The sequence below is a fragment of the Aythya marila genome (genome assembly GCF_965140915.1).
Source record: "Aythya marila genome assembly, chromosome: 1".
In the NCBI taxonomy this organism is placed as follows: domain Eukaryota; kingdom Metazoa; phylum Chordata; class Aves; order Anseriformes; family Anatidae; genus Aythya; species Aythya marila.
In genome coordinates this window covers 150,174,863-150,194,349 of record NC_139042.1, presented here as the reverse complement: position 1 = coordinate 150,194,349, position 19,487 = coordinate 150,174,863, and the positions used below count along the sequence as shown (strand labels likewise).

The following is a 19,487-nucleotide window of genomic DNA, read 5'->3' as shown; positions in this document are numbered from 1 at the left end:
AGAAGTTACTTCTGGTTGGTGGATCCAGTGGGAAGCATTTTAGTGCCCCGAGCCACCTTATTTAGGTGGATTTAGGACTAGGCCAAAGAATTGTAAGGCTTCCCCAAAAGCTGTTATCTTCATGGTTAAAGCTGGCAACCATGTATAACCAGTTAATGGTTATGTCATTTCACTAGATCTGATATCAAGGGTATTGAGCATCGCAGCAGTTCATGAGTTTGAGGGAGAACAAAACCAGAAATGAAGACCCTTAACACAAGCTTGCAACACAGCTCACAAAAAAAAAAAAAAAAAAAAAAAAAAAAAAAAAGAAACAAAAACCCTCCTGATTTTCTGTAGCAACAGGACCACAAGCAGTGTGCAGAGGCATCTCACAAAGCAGAAAGGGGGTAGCAGGCGTGTCTTGGCACAGCAATGCTCTCCTTACAGAAAACTGTAGCACTTTTTCTCCTCTTTGCTGTACAACAAAGATGACTTCCCAGGGGAAAAAAAATAAAAATCTTTCTTTCTCTCAGCCATATCCTTTTGTACGTATTAACTTTTGAGAGCTGCTGTCAATTTTCATTCTTGAACTACAGTATGGATTTTTTGTCTTCCTCAAACCAACAGTTGTGTTACCTTAAATATGATAGCAATGGGAATATCTTCAGAAAGAGTGTTATGCCTCAGGTAAAATCTTCCTTGTTTCACAACCATATTTGTTCTGCTCTTCTTCTCATGAGTGGAACTGAAATTAAAAAATTACGTTATGCGGAACAGAAAATTTACACTGACACTCCTAGAGTCTGTATAAAACTTAGCAGCTAGGGAAGATGTGAGAGGCCTTTAGCCCTCACACCAAACTGACAAACACCGTATGATACCAGCTTATAGCTTGAAAACACAACCAAAAGGTAAGCGAGATATAAATAAAACTCAGCCAAGGAGGAAAGGCCAAACTTCGACTACCTGGCTGTTTTCAATAATTTGTGCAGTCCAAAACATTTGATTTTGGTTTCTTTCTCCACAGCCTTCAAAAGCTTTTAGAGCCATTTGATAAGAGTCAGACAAAAGATTACGTCCTGTTTCCACCACAGTGACTTCATGATACTTGCTACAAAATGAGGCCAAACACCATCAATTATAAGATGTGCTGTGTTATGTTAAAAATTAGAACTTGCTTTCCCTAGTCTGGGATGAATACTAAATCATATAAGCAAGTCCCACTGATTTTCGTGGGAATACACTACTAACAGATTTGGGGATTGGTGTCTTAGCATAAAAAAGAATGGCAGCAAGAGGGGGCCAGTGGATGTTTACAGCTTTTTGCCATTAAACTATTTTAGGAAGAAAACCACACAGCTACTTCAGCTACAACAACAACCTTTTAAAACTTCATTTTATCTCCCTTATGTAATTGCAGGCATTTACTGTACCTGGTAACAGAAGCACCGACTGTGCCTTTTCTATCAGCTTCCACAATGATTCTGTTTTTGGATAACTGCTCTTGAATAAGAATGACCTTCTCTACACCTTTAACAATGAAATAGCCACCTATTCAATAGAAAAGAAAGATTTGCACGTCAATAGTCTTGTACCTTACTCACATCTTTCAATATGTCTTTGAATACAAATTATTACAAGGCAAACAGCAAGTACATAGAGGACAAAATAGGAGAGCAAATTATCTCTTAAAAGAGTGAACAAACTGCATACAACTTATGACAACTAAGAAAACGTTCCATTAGACTAAACAGAACTTTTGATAGGCTCCCACATAGCATCTGGGATCTAAGAATTTGTTTGGAAAGTACTTGGACAGTGTCACAGTGGCCAGAAAGAACTCTCAGTCAGACTAAAACAGAAAAGCTGTAAAAGCAAAACAGAACAAAACAGAACAAAAAAACTGTAAAGTAAGTATACTTATTTAAGGATGTTACAGAATTATTATTTCTAAGAATTAGATAAAATATTGCCTACCAGAAGAATGTATCTTACAGACATCAAAAAAAGAACTGGCACTTGCTATCAACAGGTACTTGGTATCAAATGCAAAGAGTAAGTCTTCCATAGTTACTGACTTCCTCTCTCCAGCACTCCAACAAGAAATGTATTTGAAATACATTTTAAAAAGTAATATAAATGCCTTCACTGTATCTAAGACAATCTAAGGAATCTGTACGTAAGCCATGTTCAATTCCTCTCTTAAATTGTAGCTAGCTACTAACGCTTGTCCAGTACAGCTTGTCACTGTATCTTGCCATCTCAAGCATGCACAGCACAGACAAAAAGCAAAGAACTTCCTCATTATAACCCTTCGTCACCTCTGCATGTATCAAATATTATCATATAATATTTTTCTCACTTTACAGAACGCAGCAAATGAGGGTTCCTGCTCTGGTGGATACCATTATACTTCCCTCTTCCCTGATCCATTTCATTTCCAGGAACTAACTCCACCTGTGCTCCCATGTAACACATCACTGTACAACACCATACACACATCTCAACTTTTTCAAAACTCTGTAGTATTATTTTTGTGGTTGAAAGCTCTGTCTGAAAATGCAAACATTCCATGCTGTCAACTATTTCTTATTGTTTTCAAAAGCTTGTTGATTTTTTTAGTTACAAGCATTAATTTCAGAAGTTCCCACACTGACTTCCCAGCGGTAGGACCCATACCGATGGGGTATATTCCTTTGCTGAAGAGGATTTAACACCTTAAGCCAAGATGGGTAAAAGGAACTTGAAGACAAATGTACCTGGATCTAAGGGACATTCGTTAAGTTTTGCAAATTCTGCTGGAGTTTTCCCAGTAAGAACACAGTTGGAGCTACGCAGCATTATAGGCATTCTGCAAGAAACACAGAAAAAAATATGAACAGTCAAATTCAGAATGATGATCAATATGATTTCCCACATTGCGATCGCCCCTCCTGGTTGCAGAGAGATAATTTCTGTAATACATAATCTAGGCATGAAGTTTCCCTGGAAGTAGCTCTGATTTCTCTGGTGTTTTAGCATGGAAGCCTGCAGCAAACAGTTTGCGAAGCAACATGTAGTGGTGAAAAAATGTTCCAAAAAATTAAAAATTAATCAATTTTCCTTGAGAGTATAAAAAGAAAAAAAAAAAAAAGAGGGGGGGGGGGAAGGGATGACTAAATATGCACAGACTGGATATAAAGCAAAACCATGAGGACAGTCAAGGAATGGAACAAGCTGCACGAAGTAGTTGGGCAGTCTCCATCCATGGATGTCTTCACGACCTGAATAACCTAGTCCAATCCCAGAGCTGACCCTGTTTTGAGCAGGAAGCTGGACCAGAGACCTCTAGAGGTCTCCTCCAACCTGAACTATTCTATGATCCTATGGTGAAGTCAGAGAATGTCCAAGTTTGTTTGGCTTATTGTGTGATTATGTGTCAGTCTTACTAGTAGTTTGGCTTATTCGATAACTACACTAGCAAAAATTTTGTATTTCTTAGTAAAAAGATTAATAGTCAGCTTCTAATACACCTTTCCACTCTTATATTTTTCACTGAAACTTTTTAGAAAGTTCACACAACTTGTAAAAATTTTGTGCAATAAGGACACTAATTCAGAATGTTAATGCTATGAAACATTCAAAGGAAGTTTTCCTTTTTCATTAAAGAAAGATACTACCTTGTTTTTGTTGTTGTTTGTTTCTAAAACAGATAAGTTATCATGATTCCACCAAAACAAACAAACAAAAAACAACAACAACAACAAAAGAGGAAAGAACCTGCAGCTCTTCCAAGCCAGTCTGAATTGCATGCCAAGCAAGAGCACTGTATGCAGAATCACAGAGTCATTACAGCTGGAAAAGACCTCCGAGATCATCTGGTCCAACCATCGCCCTACCACCAACATCGCCCACTAAACCGTGTCACAAAGCACAACATCCAAGATATATTCACCTGAGGAAATGAAACTGGCATAATATTAGGTCTAGATGAACAAAATTACTTTACATGGAAACTGGATATGAGCAGATTTAAACAGCAAAAAACCTTTTATTTAACCAGCAAAAAAAAACTTTTTGCAGGTATGCCCTTAAAATCAGTTTTATGGCATAACTTCATTTTTTAATGCACAATCATATTCTGTATAGCTCATCTGTTATATCTGTATAGTTCATCAAGATTAGCCTGCTGTCGCTTAGCAAGGAAGCAAGGTCAGTCTGCATTTATTTTGCAGTAAAAGCTTTTCCCAACACAACAGCAAATAAAAACAAACACCAGAAGCTTGATATTTGATATCTGACCTGCCAATGGGTAATGCATTGCGTATGATCCTCTGGCTACCTCGTGTATATTCAATGTCCACTGTAATCGGGGCAGAGTAAGTCATGTCTCTCAGGCGACACTAAAAACAAAACAGTCATATAGTTAGGTGTCGGTTTAAAACTGTCTCCTGCAGGTAGGTGCTCACAGAAAAAAACAAGCAAAGCAAAGCTAGACTGAGCTCTTCATGGCACCTGGAATATACTTTACAAAGTATTTTATTTAAAAAACAAAGAAACAAACAAAGGAAATTTTCACAATGTTTCAAAAGCTGCCAGTGGATCTGTCTCTTCAAAGGACAGCACTGAAGAGCATAGTTTAAATAAACAGTTTGGATTAACAGGCCTAACTGGGAGAGCTGCCACAAAGACTGTGCTCTAGTAACCACGTGCTCTGATTGCACTGCTCAGATCAGGGACATTTCTATATGAAGACTCTCACCAGCAGGGAAGTTGTGCTGTCATTGGAAGTTTGATAGAAGGGAAACACAAAATAGTAAAAGAGACACTATGCTACCTTTTAATAGAATGAGTACATCTCACAGGATGCTGCTGCTTCCAAAGATGACTTACAGAAGGCTCACTAAGCATCACTTTTTCCAAAGATTCCCAGGATTCATTTGCAAATTCATCAGATCACAAGAGAAGCAGCATGTACACATCTAGGACACTACACACCTCAAAACTCGATCTAATACTATTCTGATCTTTTCAGTCTGCTTTCCCCAAGCTGGCTCTATGACTGTCGCTAGCCCTTAAGGTATTGTGTATCTTCATTCAAGACAAGGTTCACTGCATTTGCAGAACACAACAGAGCAACTCACAGCAGGACATCTCTGATCTCATTGAGCATTTTATACCTCTGAGTTCCACAACTGCAGATTTATCAGGATTCAGACTTGTAGTACATTTATGTTTCTAGTCTTTCAGTGTATTGACTATGCATTAATAAATGGCAGTTAGGACTGCTTTGTGTATTGAAGATGCAACTGTAAGGAAAAACATACCCCAAGAATTATTGCAAACTGGATACTCTTTCTCTCTACACGAAAAAGTAAATCATTTCTCTAGTATTCAAAAACCGATGTGCACCAGCAGTTTTCAAGCTGTGACTTGTAGGAAACTAGGTCCCACTGTGCTCTGAGCAACTTCGTTGAATTTAACAGTAACTGAAAATATATTAATTTCTAATTACTTTAAATTATTCTGTATGAATAGTTAATAAAACTCTCATAAGAACTGTGTGAGAAGGAGAATTAGACAGCTTCAATAGCATTACTTGGGGAAAACAAAACAAGACTTCAGGATTCCTTGTGTGTGCTTCGTCTACACAAGGCACAGATATAGAACAGCGCAATATTCCACTGTTTTTTTTTAAATTATTTTTCATTTTTTAATCTCCTTCCTTGAGGTAACTTTTTCTGACATCAAACACCTAAAGGTCAAAGGCAGGTACCTACCTGTATACATAATCTGACCTTGAAGCAAACCAAGGACACAAAAACTCACAAATTTGATTAAAACTAGATAAAATACTCAGACCCTTATGAAAATCTGATCATTTTAGTTGCCACTGGAAAGTACTTTTATAAGCCTTTAACACAGAAATGAAATGACACACTCATTAGAACTCAGTCTTTGTTCTTTTGTTGTTTGTTTGTTTTTTTCCAATTGCACCCCTGGTTGACCCAATCCACATCATATTTACAAAAATACTATGGCCTTCATATGAGTATAACCCATTGAAAGAAAAATAAAATAAGCAACGCACTAGTAATAAGCATCAGTGACAATATATCTGAGATGCACGAGTAGGCTATTCTAGATTCGGGGTGACTATACTCCAGAAAGCATTTATTTTGCCCTCTTCTGCTTGTACAGTCACTTTACTTATACAATAAGAAAGCGTTTTAATTCCTGGATTCTTGGGTATAAGTCATTAGCCACAACCTTTGCACAGAGTTTCATTCGTATATAGAAAATCTATATCTATATCCCCCTGCATTTTGTCCATATTCTTATCTACTGATTTAATGTTAGCTACAAATCTGTGAGAACCATGAGCTGTTCTGTACTATATCTAATTGGTCTGTTGATGGCTGAGTCATTGGCCTTATTTTCCATTGATTTAAATGAGATTTGAGTTAGGTTGCTGAAGACAGAAACGTGGCTATGCACAAGAGGCTACCACTAGATGGCTTTTTTTATTTTTATTTTTACAGGATTTCTCCAAAGCACAGGATGTCTTCTGTACTAAAGTTTTAAGTGTATACATATATTAAATGAAAAAAAAAAAAAAAAAAAAGGCCTTCTTTCAAGCGTGAAATGTATACAGCAAGGAAAAAAAACATCTGAAATGTGAACCGATTCATCAGGTTGACAATAGGCTGCATGCAGGTAAATTGAAAGAAAAAATGAAAAATGCAAACATCAATACCTCATGAGGCGATACAGGTCGTGTCACATTGAAGCTTTCTTCCACATCTGGAGTACCCACATAGATATTGAGGTACCTGTAACACAGACACAAAAATATTCAAAATGAGCAATGAGCCAAATATTTTCCTAGCGACCTGAAGGAAGCACAGGTCTACATATATTGAAAAATGAAGTTGCTTTAACTAATAAGGAGCCATGATTCTTCCCAACGTAACCCATTGTATTTCAACTGTGTTCTCGATAGTTAAAAATTAAACTACACATACAAAAGAAAAAACTACTTTTACAAGTAGAGAAACAGACACTCCCCTCTGTCATCTGACATTACTAAATTACAGAAAAATAGTGGCATAAAGCATTGTTAACCAAAATAAATCTGCTTAATGTATTTTTTCTTTAATGCTCCACATTTCTATGCTCCAAATAAGACATATGTCATGCAAAAGAGTCTCTTGATTTATACCCACACGATGCCTGTGAACTTTTCACAGTCAATAACAAACATACGAAATTGTGCACATGCTATTACTGATATGGAAATCATTTTTATGCTTACTTCAAGTACCACATTGGGTCAGCATCACTTGTAACTTTTTCATTGGCTTTCATGATTTTCTTTATCTGGAAAAAAAAAAAAAAAAAAAAAAGCAAAAAAAGGAAGAAAGGAATTGTGCTTCTTCTGACTGGTAACAGCCACTCCCTTCCCACCAAGAAAACATACCTCTACATTGATGAAATAGTTGAATGAGTCTATGTGCTGCTTCACAAGTCCTTTCACCTGGAAAACACATGCACACAGCAAATAACATCAGCTTTAAGAATATATTGTTGATACTTAAAATATAAGCATTTACAAGTCCTTTCAGGTATCTGCTAAATTCTTTCAGTTAACAGATCCCTGAGAGTTGCCTGGGCAATCAGTCTGGTTCTACACTGTATGTTTCCAGGTTTACACCAGAGCTGTCTTTTTTTCTAAGTCTCACAAAAGTAATGCAGTGACAGCACAAAGCAAGCACCCAGTACGTTTTGAAGGTCTAATAAGCAAATGAGAGCCACTGAGTAAATAAGCAAATTACAGCCATTGTGTGTTAAAATATTGTCAGTTTTCTGTTACTTTGAGATAATTTTATTTATTTGTAGTTTAATTAAATAATTGCAGTAGTTGAGAAAGAAGTTGCCTACACCCTAGGAAGCGAGGGTGCCAAAAAGAAGAAAGAGAAAGCGAGCCAATAAGACTGGACAGAAGTGGGGTGTCAAGTGAGTCAATACAAAAGGAAACAGCCACAGAAGCACAGGACACTGACAAGAAATCTGAATTTGATTTCTAGGCAGGAAGACAGAGAACATGCCCGGATGTAGTATCACAGAATAAACACTCCCCCCTTTCCTCAGGAAATTAATTGTAAGGATTTAAGTCACAAAGAGCAAGCAAAAGAAAGGGGATTAGAATAACTTAAATGATCTGGGATGAGAGAAAAACAGAAAGATTTTGGTTAGACAGAATACTAAAAGAAACATTCCTTTTACTAATAGACTGGAGTTTGCAAAACAAAAGGTGTAACTACGTCAACTACTGTGCAAAATCCAGCCTCAAAAGAGAACTAAAATGATGTCTAGCTGATCTTGAGACACATGTATACATGCTCACAGAGGACTTGATGCTTTGAAACATGCAGTGACAACTAGCAGGTTACGAGACTTAAAATTTCATACAGAAAACAGATCCATTTACATAGTTCACATGATAAGCAACAGTTCACTCTGAAATTATCAGAAAGAAATAGAAAACTTGGAATGGCAAATTCATTCACTCAGTGAAGTCTCCATGAGTTAAGACAAATGAGGAATGACTCTTTATATAATAGTTTTGCTAACTTACAAAAACATTGCACATAATACATGGGCAAAAAGAAACTATGTACCAGTGGAAGTTAAGGAAGTTAACAAATTTTGTCCTTGTGGAAGTGTGAACAATTTGCAGAGCGATGAGAGGGGTGCAGAGGTGGCTGCTGTTTCACATAGGCACTCAGGCACATCAGACTTCACCTGCCAACTTCACGATACAATATTTCCTGCTGTCTTTCCCTCCTCACTTCCAAGAGTTTCTGAGTCCTGTTACTACATCCAATTGCATTTTAAAGAGAACTGGGCCTTCACCTAACACCAGATTAGGAGAGCAGCACTGACGTTAAGATAATACTAATCTTTGAGCTCAAACAAGCTCTGATGTTGGTTGCAAACCAGTGTCAGTACTGAGCTTACAGAAAGACCACAAATGGGACCTCTGCATACAGTGAAACAGCAAAATGTCTGGAAGTACTATGCCATCCACAGCATTTATTCTGAATGGCCACACAAAACAAGTGACCTCTAAAAGGATGCCTCCGCAAACTAATCTTAGTGATAGGGTTTAGTGTTAGCTCAGAGGCTGGACTAGGTGATTTCGAGGTCTCCTCCAACCTAGATGATTTTGTGACTTTGTAATACTTAAAACCCTCAGGAAATCAATCCCTGTAACCGGTTTACCCGCAATTTGACGGAAGCAGAAGCTGAAAAAAATAAAATTGCAAATTGTACGCAGCAGACAGGCACTCTGTGAAACCTGAGGCCGTGAGAGGGGGCTGCAGAGCCGGGCCCGGATGCCTCGAGGTGGGCGTGGAGCACTAACCTTTAGAAACGCTGGAAGAAGTCTCCATTTTTCCTGAAACCAAGAAAAACACACAGTTTAAAGCAGCTTTCCACAGAGGGGCCACACCCGTTAAGAAGATTTTTTAGCATGGCGGGTTGGTTTGCTTTTGGCAGCGGAGTTATTTAAAGCCAGATCCCTTTGGAAACCGCCCTCGGATCAACCCAGAGATGCAAAACCAACCCAGGGGGTACCCTGGATGAGGGGATGAGGCGGGCAGCCCCTGCTCGTCCCCCGCTCACCTCCACCGTGTTCACCGGGGCCGCCGCCTGCTCCGCGCTGAGGGCGCCCAGCTCGGCCGCCAGCGCCTCCATGCCGGCGGCAGGGACCGGCGGTGCCTCAGCCAAAGGCGTCCTCCTGCCCCGGCGGGCGGCCGCAGGGTTCCGCCGTTCCCTCAGTCCTCACAGCCGTCCAAACTCCGTCAGGCGTTTGGTTTCTTAATTTTTTTGCCCCCCCCCCCCGTGGTTTTTATTCTGTGTAAAATCCGCCGTTTTCAGTCAGGGGAAATTGGTGTTTCGTCAGCACAAGCTTCCCAGAGCGAAGCTTACTCTGACGCGCTCCTTCCTTGCTGCACAAGCGGCAAATAAACCTGGTTGTACAGATCTGCAAATTTTCACACCACGGCCTCGTCGGGGATTGCTCTTCAGCATAACTCTGTCTTGGTGCTATTGTAAATTGTTCAGAGGGGTTAGAATCAGGCATTGCAAAAAGCTCCAAAAAGGAACCGTTTCAGAACTCCAGTCGTGGCAGAGTGGTTGTTGCTATCTTAGGCATAATTAATGTATCCAAGACACTTCAGGCTTTCAGCATGTCCCCAGCCCCATTGTATCTGTGCACGTGCAGTACCTCTAGCACTTCACAGCCTGCTGAAACACAGAGGTACTCTGAATAACACGGGAGGGAGCTGGGCTTGTTCAGCCTGGAGAAAAGGAGGCTCAGGGGCGACCTTATAGGTACCTTAAAGGAGGCTGTAGCGAGGTGGGGGTTGGCCTGTTCTCCCACGTGCCTGGTGACAGGACGAGGGGGAATGGGCTTAAGTTGCACCAGGGGAGGTTTAGGTTGGATGTTAGGAAGAACTTCTTTACTGAAAGGGTTGTTAGGCATTGGAACAGGCTGCCCAGGGAAGTGGTGGAGTCACCATCCCTGGAAGTCTTTAAAAGACGTTTAGATGTAGAGCTTAGGGATATGGTTTAGTGGAGGACTGGTTAGTGTTAGGTTAGAGGTTGGACTAGGTGATCTTCAAGGTCTCTTCCAACCTAAATGATTCTGTGATTCTGTGATAACTCAGTGATGCAGGCTGTTCTGTCAGCTGAAATTTGGGGATGGAAATACCCCCAATTTGCCTTCAAGGTGATTTTTCCTCCCTCTCAACTTACAAACCCATCAAGCTTCTGTACAAAGCTATGTGACAGCAGGCAGCTGAAGCAGAATCTTGTTTATGTTGCATGACTCCTTGAAACAACATTGCATGAAAAAAAAAATTATGGAAGCATTATGTTCTTTTTTAAAAAATGATTTATTTTTACAATACGAATTTAAGTGAGAATTTTAAAATGTATTATTTATTTTTCAGTGCTAGAATATTATTCTTTTTAAAATGTATTGTGTTTTTGTAATTATTTCAAAAAACTCGAGCTGTATATCTCAGTGCTCTCTGCATAATTTATTTTAATCTTATGTTACTGACTTCCAAGAGATTTTTGAGCATGTTGAAAGGGCAATGTCTGGTTATGTTCATTTTGGAAGTGTAGCTCATTTGAACCCCAAAGTAAGAAGAATTTTTTTTTCTGTTCTGTCAAAAACTGAGAGAAGAATAGTCTGTCAGTAAAAGAAGAGTTTAATGAACTGTGGAAACTGTTTTTTTGTGATTAAAAAATATTTAATGATTATTACAAAAATAAAAGCTCGGACTCTGTTTTCTGTTCCCTATGAACCTTAATTTTTTGGGTGACATGGGAGAAGGAAAGAACAGGAATGGAATTGTTGCAAAACTGTGGGGAAAGCTCCCCCAAACATGTGTGTATGTAAGGGTGCCTGTCCCTTCTAAAATTTTATTTTACTGTCTCTAGAGAAAATCAAGAAGGAATGTGTCGGGGCATGAAGAGAGTTAGGGGAATGACTTCCATCTGTGGCTTTCATTCGGTCATATTTACACATTAGATTCCCTTGTCTGTCCTTGATAGTTGCATTGTCAACCCTGGGTTGGCCCGTATGCCTTTCTCTGATGTGAGGCATCCTGGGGATGTTCTCAGAGGCGATGGATGCTCTCCTGCAGTGCCATCTTCTCTCCCACTCCCCCATGCAGAAAACACCAGGAGGTATGTTGTAGCTGAGCATTGCTGCTGCCAGCAATAAAATCTTTCTTCTCTTGCTGTTTTGTGGTTTCTAGCAATCAAAGTAGGGTCTGATTGACATTTAATAGTAAGGTGCAGAGAGCTGCTATTGCTGTGCATTGCTTGAAAGGCAACATTAATGTGCTTGGCACAATTGTGGTATGTGTAGATACAGACAGCTTCTGCTCCTTTCAGACCTGAAAATCTGAATGCGGCCATGAAATGACAAGGTATGTTCATCTTCATATCTACTTTTTCACAAAAACGTTTCAAGTAAAACAATCTTTCCTTAATAATTAGTTTTCCCTTTAATTAAATTATCCTTATCTGAACCCATGAGTTGTTCTTTCCTTTATTTCTTCCCCTCCTCAGAAGAGAAGGGGAAGTGAGGGAGTGATTGTGGTGGTGTTCAGCTGTCTAGCACAGTAAAACCACCACACTGATAAAACCTCTTCATTTATTTTTCAAAAATATATAATTTACATTATAGCAATTTACATTTCCACCTTCCCAGGTAAGAAGTTGTTCCTCAGTTGTTCCTCAGCTTCTTGTTGTGTCTTTATCAATGGGACAACACAAAAAGCAAAGTAACTTTCCAAGACTTGTTTTGGAGAATTAGAAAGCAGGTATTCTTTATTAACAGCACCGGGGATGTGGGGGATAATGCCAGGACATCCCTGGCTCCCAGGGGCAGCTCCCAGGCTGCAGGCCGACCTCCTGGCCTGGACCCCAGCCTGGCAGACATTGCTCCTGTCAGTGTGGAGCAGCCATCTCACTTCAGCAGTTCCTCACCACAGGCAGGTGACCCCTGTCAGTGCTGCCATCAGGGGCACCCCAAGACCCTTGCGATGCCACCGCAGAGTCGCTGTCACCCTACGGCCTCACGAAAGGTGGCTGGCCATAAGTGCCCTGAGAGTCGTGCCTGAGTCCAGTCCGGCTGTTGGTACTTGAGAGCTCGAGGTCCCATGGCTGGAAGGCGAGAGGCGGAGGCGTTGCAGGAAGCACACGCGAAGCCCTTTTTGTTACACACATCCATCGAAGTCCTTCGGTAATGTTATCAAATATATATGCGTATATGTACCTCATCTGTCCTAAGTGTGTTCTTGTGAAGTATAACCTATCACCAGCATATTTGCCATTCTAATAGCAATGTTTGTAATCCATACTAAGAATATTTACTGCTACAGTACTGTAGACACCTTGGTTGAACCTAGCAAGCTAATGTATATTTGCTGGTAGAATATTTTCTGCCTGGTTCTATCCGTAGTGGTCCTGCTGGTGGCACGCGACGTGTTGAGGTCCAGCCAGCGACATGAGAGGAGGCATCGAGGTCCCCTCACTGACCACCAAGGGAGGTGCTGAGGACCGCAGGCTGCTGAGAAGCGCCTGGCACCAGGACAGAAGACCACAGGGGACAACCATCTCCATGCCAGGGACTCAGCTGCCCAGTGTGCCGCGGGCCCATTGCGGCCATCGTGCGCGTGGTGCCGCCCGCCCAGCGCGACGCCTCATCCCGCCGGCCCCACAGAAGACTGTGGCGCAATGTGGGGCTGGGGCGGCAGCAGCGGCAGAGGAGCCCCTCCAGCTATTGGTCCCGCAGTGTCTTGCCCAGGCGCAGGGAGCGCAGCCCCGCCATGGAGCAACAACTTCAGCGAAGCTTTTCATGGCACGCGGGGCAGGATGGGCACGGACTGCCACGGTCCCTAGAGGGTGACAACATCGGGGACATGCTCTGGCTGTGAAGGGTCCAGCTGGAGAAACCGGGGTCTGGCGACCACGCGGGCTGCCAGGCCAGGCCCCAAGTGACCTGGGGACGGGCTGGGGGTGGCAGCCACAATTACCCCAGTATTAAATTGACTTTTTCCACTCTGCAAAGCCTCTGCCTGCACTTATTCCTGCATCGGTCAGCAGGGGGGGCTGAACGCTGCCCTCTCCCGCTGCCTGTGCCGCAATTTGGTTTGGGGATGTCTGCAACGGAGATGGAGGAATTGCTCTGGGAAAGCTGCCATTCTCAGAGACTCGGAATCACAGAATATTAGGGATTGGAAGGGACCCTGGAAGATCATCTAGTCCACTTCTTTGATTAACTATCTGCATCAGGCTTAGAACTTGATGCACCTCAGGCATATCCTCCCCCTTTTCTGCAAGTCTCCATAGGTACATGGCTGCCTTACAAGCCTGGGGGGAGAGGGTAGGTATATTAGGCAGCCTCACAATGGAGGCTCTAGCTACTCGTAAAATAAAGAAATCCTAAATTTTCCACAAAGTTTGTTTCTAGGCTGAAAAGGACTTGCTCTGCAGCTGCTGCAGATCACGCCTGTACCAAGCACAGGCATCCGTATTTAAATAAAATGGACCTGCTGCCAGCTGCCGTCCCTACTGTTGGTTCCAAAGAACATGGGTGAGGCTCCTGATTTGAACAAAGAACAGCACTGCAAGCCTAAAGACAGTTTGGGAGGATGTGTAGATTTGGACAGGGAACATGGGAAAATGTCAAACGAGGGTCCAGAAGGTGTTCAATCCAAGTCTACAATGCACTGCACTTGCTCAAGGTGGCTAAACCAGGTATGAACAGAAAAAATTATTTTTGACTTTTTCAAATTCCTGCATACATGATTTTCCTATTTTAATTTATTCTGATGGTAAGCTGTCTTTTTGCATGCATGCCAGTACATATAAGAAGAAGATTGAGCCTATCCTGGCACACAAATCAAAGCTTTCTTCCAAGCCAAACAAAATAATGATTAAAATTGCACTGTTTGCTTACCCCCCATCACCACTCTTGGTAGGGCGATATATACTGAAACAGCAATCCAGACAAGGTGGCACAAGGCCCATACATTAGGAAAGACACAAACCCAAGAGCAAGAGTTTACATTCAATATCTGCTGCCACCTCTGAGATTATCATTGAATTAATGTTTCTTCTCTTGGACACCCTTCAAAAATTCCTTGCTTCCTACAAGGTATTTTAAAATTTCTGATGAATACCTTACACTGCCATGACCAAAACTGGTCATCTGTCAGGCTGACTGTAACTGTCATAAGGGACACTGCTATCTAGAAGATTTTTCTAACATTAACATCAAGAAAACTACTAACCAGCTCCAGAAATTGGTAATTAACAAAACCTGATGCTCCTCAAACTTGAAGAGATTATATGTTTCAGCAAGCTGTCTCAGAAAGCAATTGTAGCTTCATTCACTACAGCTCAAGAGATTCTTATTGAAACAAGAAACTGTATAGGTCTTACTATCTGTATTCATTCAAATGCTAAAGACTGAGCCATGTTTAAATTATTGTCTTCCTACTGCTACTGTAAAGGTTCCTGCAAGAACCAAGTAGCTTTTATAAAGGACATTTATGCATTCTACAGAAATTGATACCAAGGCATGCCAAAATTTTAGGGGCATCAAGTTGTGTATGCTTGTAGTGCCCATGAAGTTTTGGTTGTTCTTCCAGATATATTTACAGATGTTTATATATAGCTCCTAACCTTTGGATTAAAACATGAATGCAGAGTAACACCACACATTCACATTTAGGTTACATAAAATATACAAGCAATTTTGTCAATTAAACTAGTCCATGGATTTTGTCTTTTATTTTCATGCACTTCCTATGCTGCAATTACCTTTACTTTCTCCAGTCCACACTTTCTTCAGTCCTTTTCCCTGCAAACCTTCCATTTTCCCCATAACCTTTAAAATCACCTATCTCCCTCCTTGAGTCCTGACACACAGTAAGTTCTGCCGTCCCCAAACCAGCTCCAAGCTGCCTGGATGTTGACTGGTCACCAATACAAACATGCTGCTCAGCCAAGCAGCAAATCCATGCTCCCTCTTAGGGGACTGCTGAGCTAAACACTTATTTGGATCTCTCTTGGATCCAGCCTCTGATTACAGTGTCACTGCGCGCTCTGCCCCTTTAGGTAACTCAGCTGAACGGCTGGAATCATACAGAGCACCTCACAGACACACAGCACAATCACAGACTTCATAAGAGTTGGGCTAAAATATTCCACATGAAAATTAGTCACTGAACTTACTGCAATGCATAAAACAGTGAAAACAACTTTCAAGCTCCTTATATTATTAGGATGACTACTAGAATTGAAAATCTGGTAAAAAACAAAACCAGAACCCTATTGCCACCACTATGTTAAATAAATAAATAAACATATAAACCCTGATCCCTAACTGTTGCCAGATTCTCCTCTGCTCAATACTGTAGCTGAGAATAAACCAGGACTTCTGGGATTCGTACGTAGCTGTTGTTCATAATGTGTTACCAAGGAGCCAAGCTAGGACTGAGACATGACCAGATGAGTTATATCTCCCTCAGCTAGGAGTGACCCATTATATTCTATATCCATAAATTTATTGTAGTTGCAATACTTCTGCTTACCCGATGCTCATTAATAAGAAGCTCCCAAGCAGCATTGAAGATCAGCATGGGCAGATGTTTAGAATAAAAGACCAAGGTGTAGTTGTAATCAAAGCCATAGATTTCAATGTCTGACAGGCTCATTTCGTTGTTTGAAAAAATAGCATCTGGGTTCAGCATGTTACTCATAATTGAAGGAGCTAACTCTGGGAGCAGGGGAGAGGGAAAAAAAAGGTTATACCAACCTTGTAGTTTAAATAAAAAGCAGTAGAAATTTCTAAATATAGCTAAATGAAGATGGAAACTATCAAACTGATTCACGCTAATAATGCCAGCTAACCTTTAGCAATATGACGCTATTGAGAACGCTGTCCCTAATTAGTCTAATTGACTCACATTTTTTATTTGAAGCGTACATTCCTTGAACATTCAGGTTCATTTCAGTATCATGCTTCACAAAGAATTCCAGTATCAGACATTATAAGCGAAGGTGGGCATTTAGTCAGTAAAGACTAATTCAGCAGCTTATCATAGAATCATAGAGTGGCCTGGGTTGAAAAGGACCTTAAAGATCACGTAGTTTCAAGCCCCCTGCTCTGGGCAGGGTTGCCAACCACTAGAGCAGGCTGCCCAGAGTTGCATCCAGCCTGGCCTGGAATGCCTCCAGGGATGGGGCATCCACAACCTCCCTGGGCAACCTGTGCCAGTGCCTCACCACCCCGGTGATAAACTTTCTTGGTGAAAAACTTTTTTTTGGTGAAAAACTGTTTGGAGTGAAAAACGCTCTCCTAATTTCTAACCTAAATCTCCCCTGTCTTGGTTTGAAACCATTCCCCCTTGTCGTATCACTATCAACACATGTAAAGAGGCATTGCCCCTCCGGTTTATACACTCCCTTCATTGCGTACTGGAAGGACGCAATGAGGTCTCCCCAGAGCCTTCTCTTCTCCAAACTAAACAAGCCCAGCTCCCTCAACCTTTCTGCATAGGAGAGGTGCTCCAGCCCTCTGATCATCTTAGTGGCCCTCCTCTGGACCAATTCCAAGGGCTCCATGTCCTTGTGCTGGGAGCCCCAAGCCTGCATGCAGGTCTGGTGGTCTCACAAGAGCAGAGATATTCCAGGTGGGGTCTCAAAAGAGCAGAGTAGAGGAGGACAATCACCTCCCTCTCCTTGCTGGCCACCCCTTTTTTAATGCAGCCCAGGACATAGTTGGCCTTCTGGGCTTAAGCGTGCACTGCTGGCTCATGTCCAGCTTCTCGTCCATCAGGACCCCACAAGTCCTTCTCCACAGGGCTGTTCTTAAGTTCTTCTTCGCCTGGTCTATATAAATTCATGGGATTGCCCTAGTCCAAGTGCCACACCTTCCACTTGGCCTTGTTGAGCCTCATTAGGTTCTCAAGGGCCCACTTTTCCAGCCTGTCCAGGTCCCTCTGGATGGCATCCCTTCTCTCTCTCGTATTGGCTGCACCGCTCAGCTTGGTGTCATCTGCAAACTGAGGGTGCACTCGATTCCGTCATCTACATTGTTGATAAAGACGTTGAAGAGCACCGGTCCCAAGACCGACCCCTAAGGGACACCACTTGTGACCCTCCTCCACCCAGACATAGAACCATTGACCACTGGTCAATTTAATATCAAAAAAACCTTTGCTGTCCTTCCAGTCCCCAGTCCTGTGCCGCCTCCTTCAGTTGTTTGTACAAAGTGAGGCACTGGGCAAGATTCTGAATATTTTTTATTCCTTTTTGGGTTCACTCCTTCTAAATGGCAGACCATTGTCCCTGTTCTTTGCCTTCTGTCTGTGGAGGCTGGTTCCCTGCCTTAGTTCTCAATGGTTGTTCTCAAACTCTCTTGCAGTTTTGATCAGTAAACTGCCTAGATAGATTGCATTTACTTGGCTAAAGCTGGAGTTTTGGACCTTTACTTTTTCTCTCTCACAAAACATTTAGATGCTATAAGGCACATTTTCCTTTAGAAAGGTGAACATTTTTCACAGTAAATACTCGTCTAGAAATTCCGTCACTTTTTACAGCAGTGTAACTCTGTTCAAGACCTTTTTGGAAGATGAATGAAAGGGGAGTGTTTTGGGACAAAATTCACAAACTGCAGAAAGGCCAGATTTACAAACAGGTACCCTTTAAATAACTTCCAGCACTTTCAGTTCAGATTTAATACCTGCAGTCCTAAACTTCTTTAGCTAGCATAAAGGCTTCTCAAAACAAAGTATTTTTAAGAGTTCTTTTATTAATTTTGGTGGTTCAAATTAATTGCTGGTGTTATATGTCTACAGTTTACTTGCCTCTTAAAGTGCATATGAAAATTTAGAGTAATTTGAAGTAAAATAAGTAGAGCATTTCATAGGCGGCTTTCCTGTATGCTTGAAAGCAGTCTGAAGTCCTGAGAGGTGTTTATGGATTTTACATTCACGGTTTTCTTGTGCTTCTATTTGAAACTTGACATGCCACACTCCTAAAGAGAGTGGCTTTAAAGCTAAAGAAAGGGTTGAAGGCTCTGTGGAATCACGTCCCTAGCTCAAAAATCTGGGGACCAGGGCTGGGGACTTTTCTGAGGGCAACAGATAGGAGGTGCAGGTAGTGTTCTCCTCTGCCCTCCCGCTGGGTGACTGTGATTCAGATAGAAGGAGCAGAACAGGAGAGGTAAATGACTGGCTGAGGGGGTGGTGTCTGGACCAGGGATTTGGGTATTTTGATCTTGGTCTGTCCTTTGAGAGGCTGGGCATGTGGGCTACGGACCAACTGGGCAAGTGGGGCGCAAGTGTGTTGGGGAGCAAGCGCTCTGGGCTGATTACCAGGGCTTTAAACTAGGTTTGATGGGGGAAAGGAAGGGAGCTAAAGGTAACAGAGAAGGGTTAGGGGAAGTCGTCACTACCACCACTGTTGAAGACAGAGAAAAACTTCTGAGCTCTCCCATAGGATTGAGGGCTCCTCAGAGAAGTTAGCGTTCCCGATCCCCCGGCCAGCATCTTCTTCTTGCATCCCAGCAGGGGTAACTGCACCTGCTGCTTCCCTAAAGTGCCTGTACACCAGTGCACGGAGCATGGGAAATAAACAGGATGAGCTCGAGATCTGTGTTTGGTCACGGGGCCACGATTTTGCTGTGATCACTGAGACATGGTGGGACAGCTCGCATGACTGGAACACTGTCATTGAGGGCTATGTCCTCTTTTTAGGAAAGAGAGGCTGGGGAAGCGAGGGGGTGGGGTTGCCCTTTATGTGAGGGAGCAATTAGAGTGTACCCAGCTCCAGCTGGGGGAGGGTGAATTAAGAGGTGGACGAGCAGTCCAAATGGTTCCTACAATGCGTTGAGGACAATTTTCTGACGCAGGTGGTGGCGGAGCTGACGA

At 41.9% G+C, this 19,487-nt stretch overlaps 1 protein-coding gene across 1 annotated transcript in view; it reads right to left on the bottom strand.

Annotated features, from left to right (window-relative positions):
• Window positions 1-9,808, bottom strand: part of POLR3B (RNA polymerase III subunit B) — a 71,837-nt gene extending 62,029 nt beyond the window's left edge. Inside the window, exons 1-9 of the mRNA XM_082752018.1 lie at window positions 9,649-9,808; window positions 9,389-9,421; window positions 7,442-7,498; window positions 7,277-7,341; window positions 6,719-6,794; window positions 4,264-4,364; window positions 2,742-2,833; window positions 1,416-1,533; window positions 619-727 (exon numbers count right to left, since the gene is read on the bottom strand). Of these exons, the coding sequence (XP_082608144.1) occupies window positions 619-727; window positions 1,416-1,533; window positions 2,742-2,833; window positions 4,264-4,364; window positions 6,719-6,794; window positions 7,277-7,341; window positions 7,442-7,498; window positions 9,389-9,421; window positions 9,649-9,720 (723 nt within the window). The 5' untranslated portion in view covers window positions 9,721-9,808. The remainder of the gene's footprint in view (window positions 1-618; window positions 728-1,415; window positions 1,534-2,741; window positions 2,834-4,263; window positions 4,365-6,718; window positions 6,795-7,276; window positions 7,342-7,441; window positions 7,499-9,388; window positions 9,422-9,648) is intronic.
• Window positions 9,809-19,487: the final 9,679 nt, after the last annotated feature.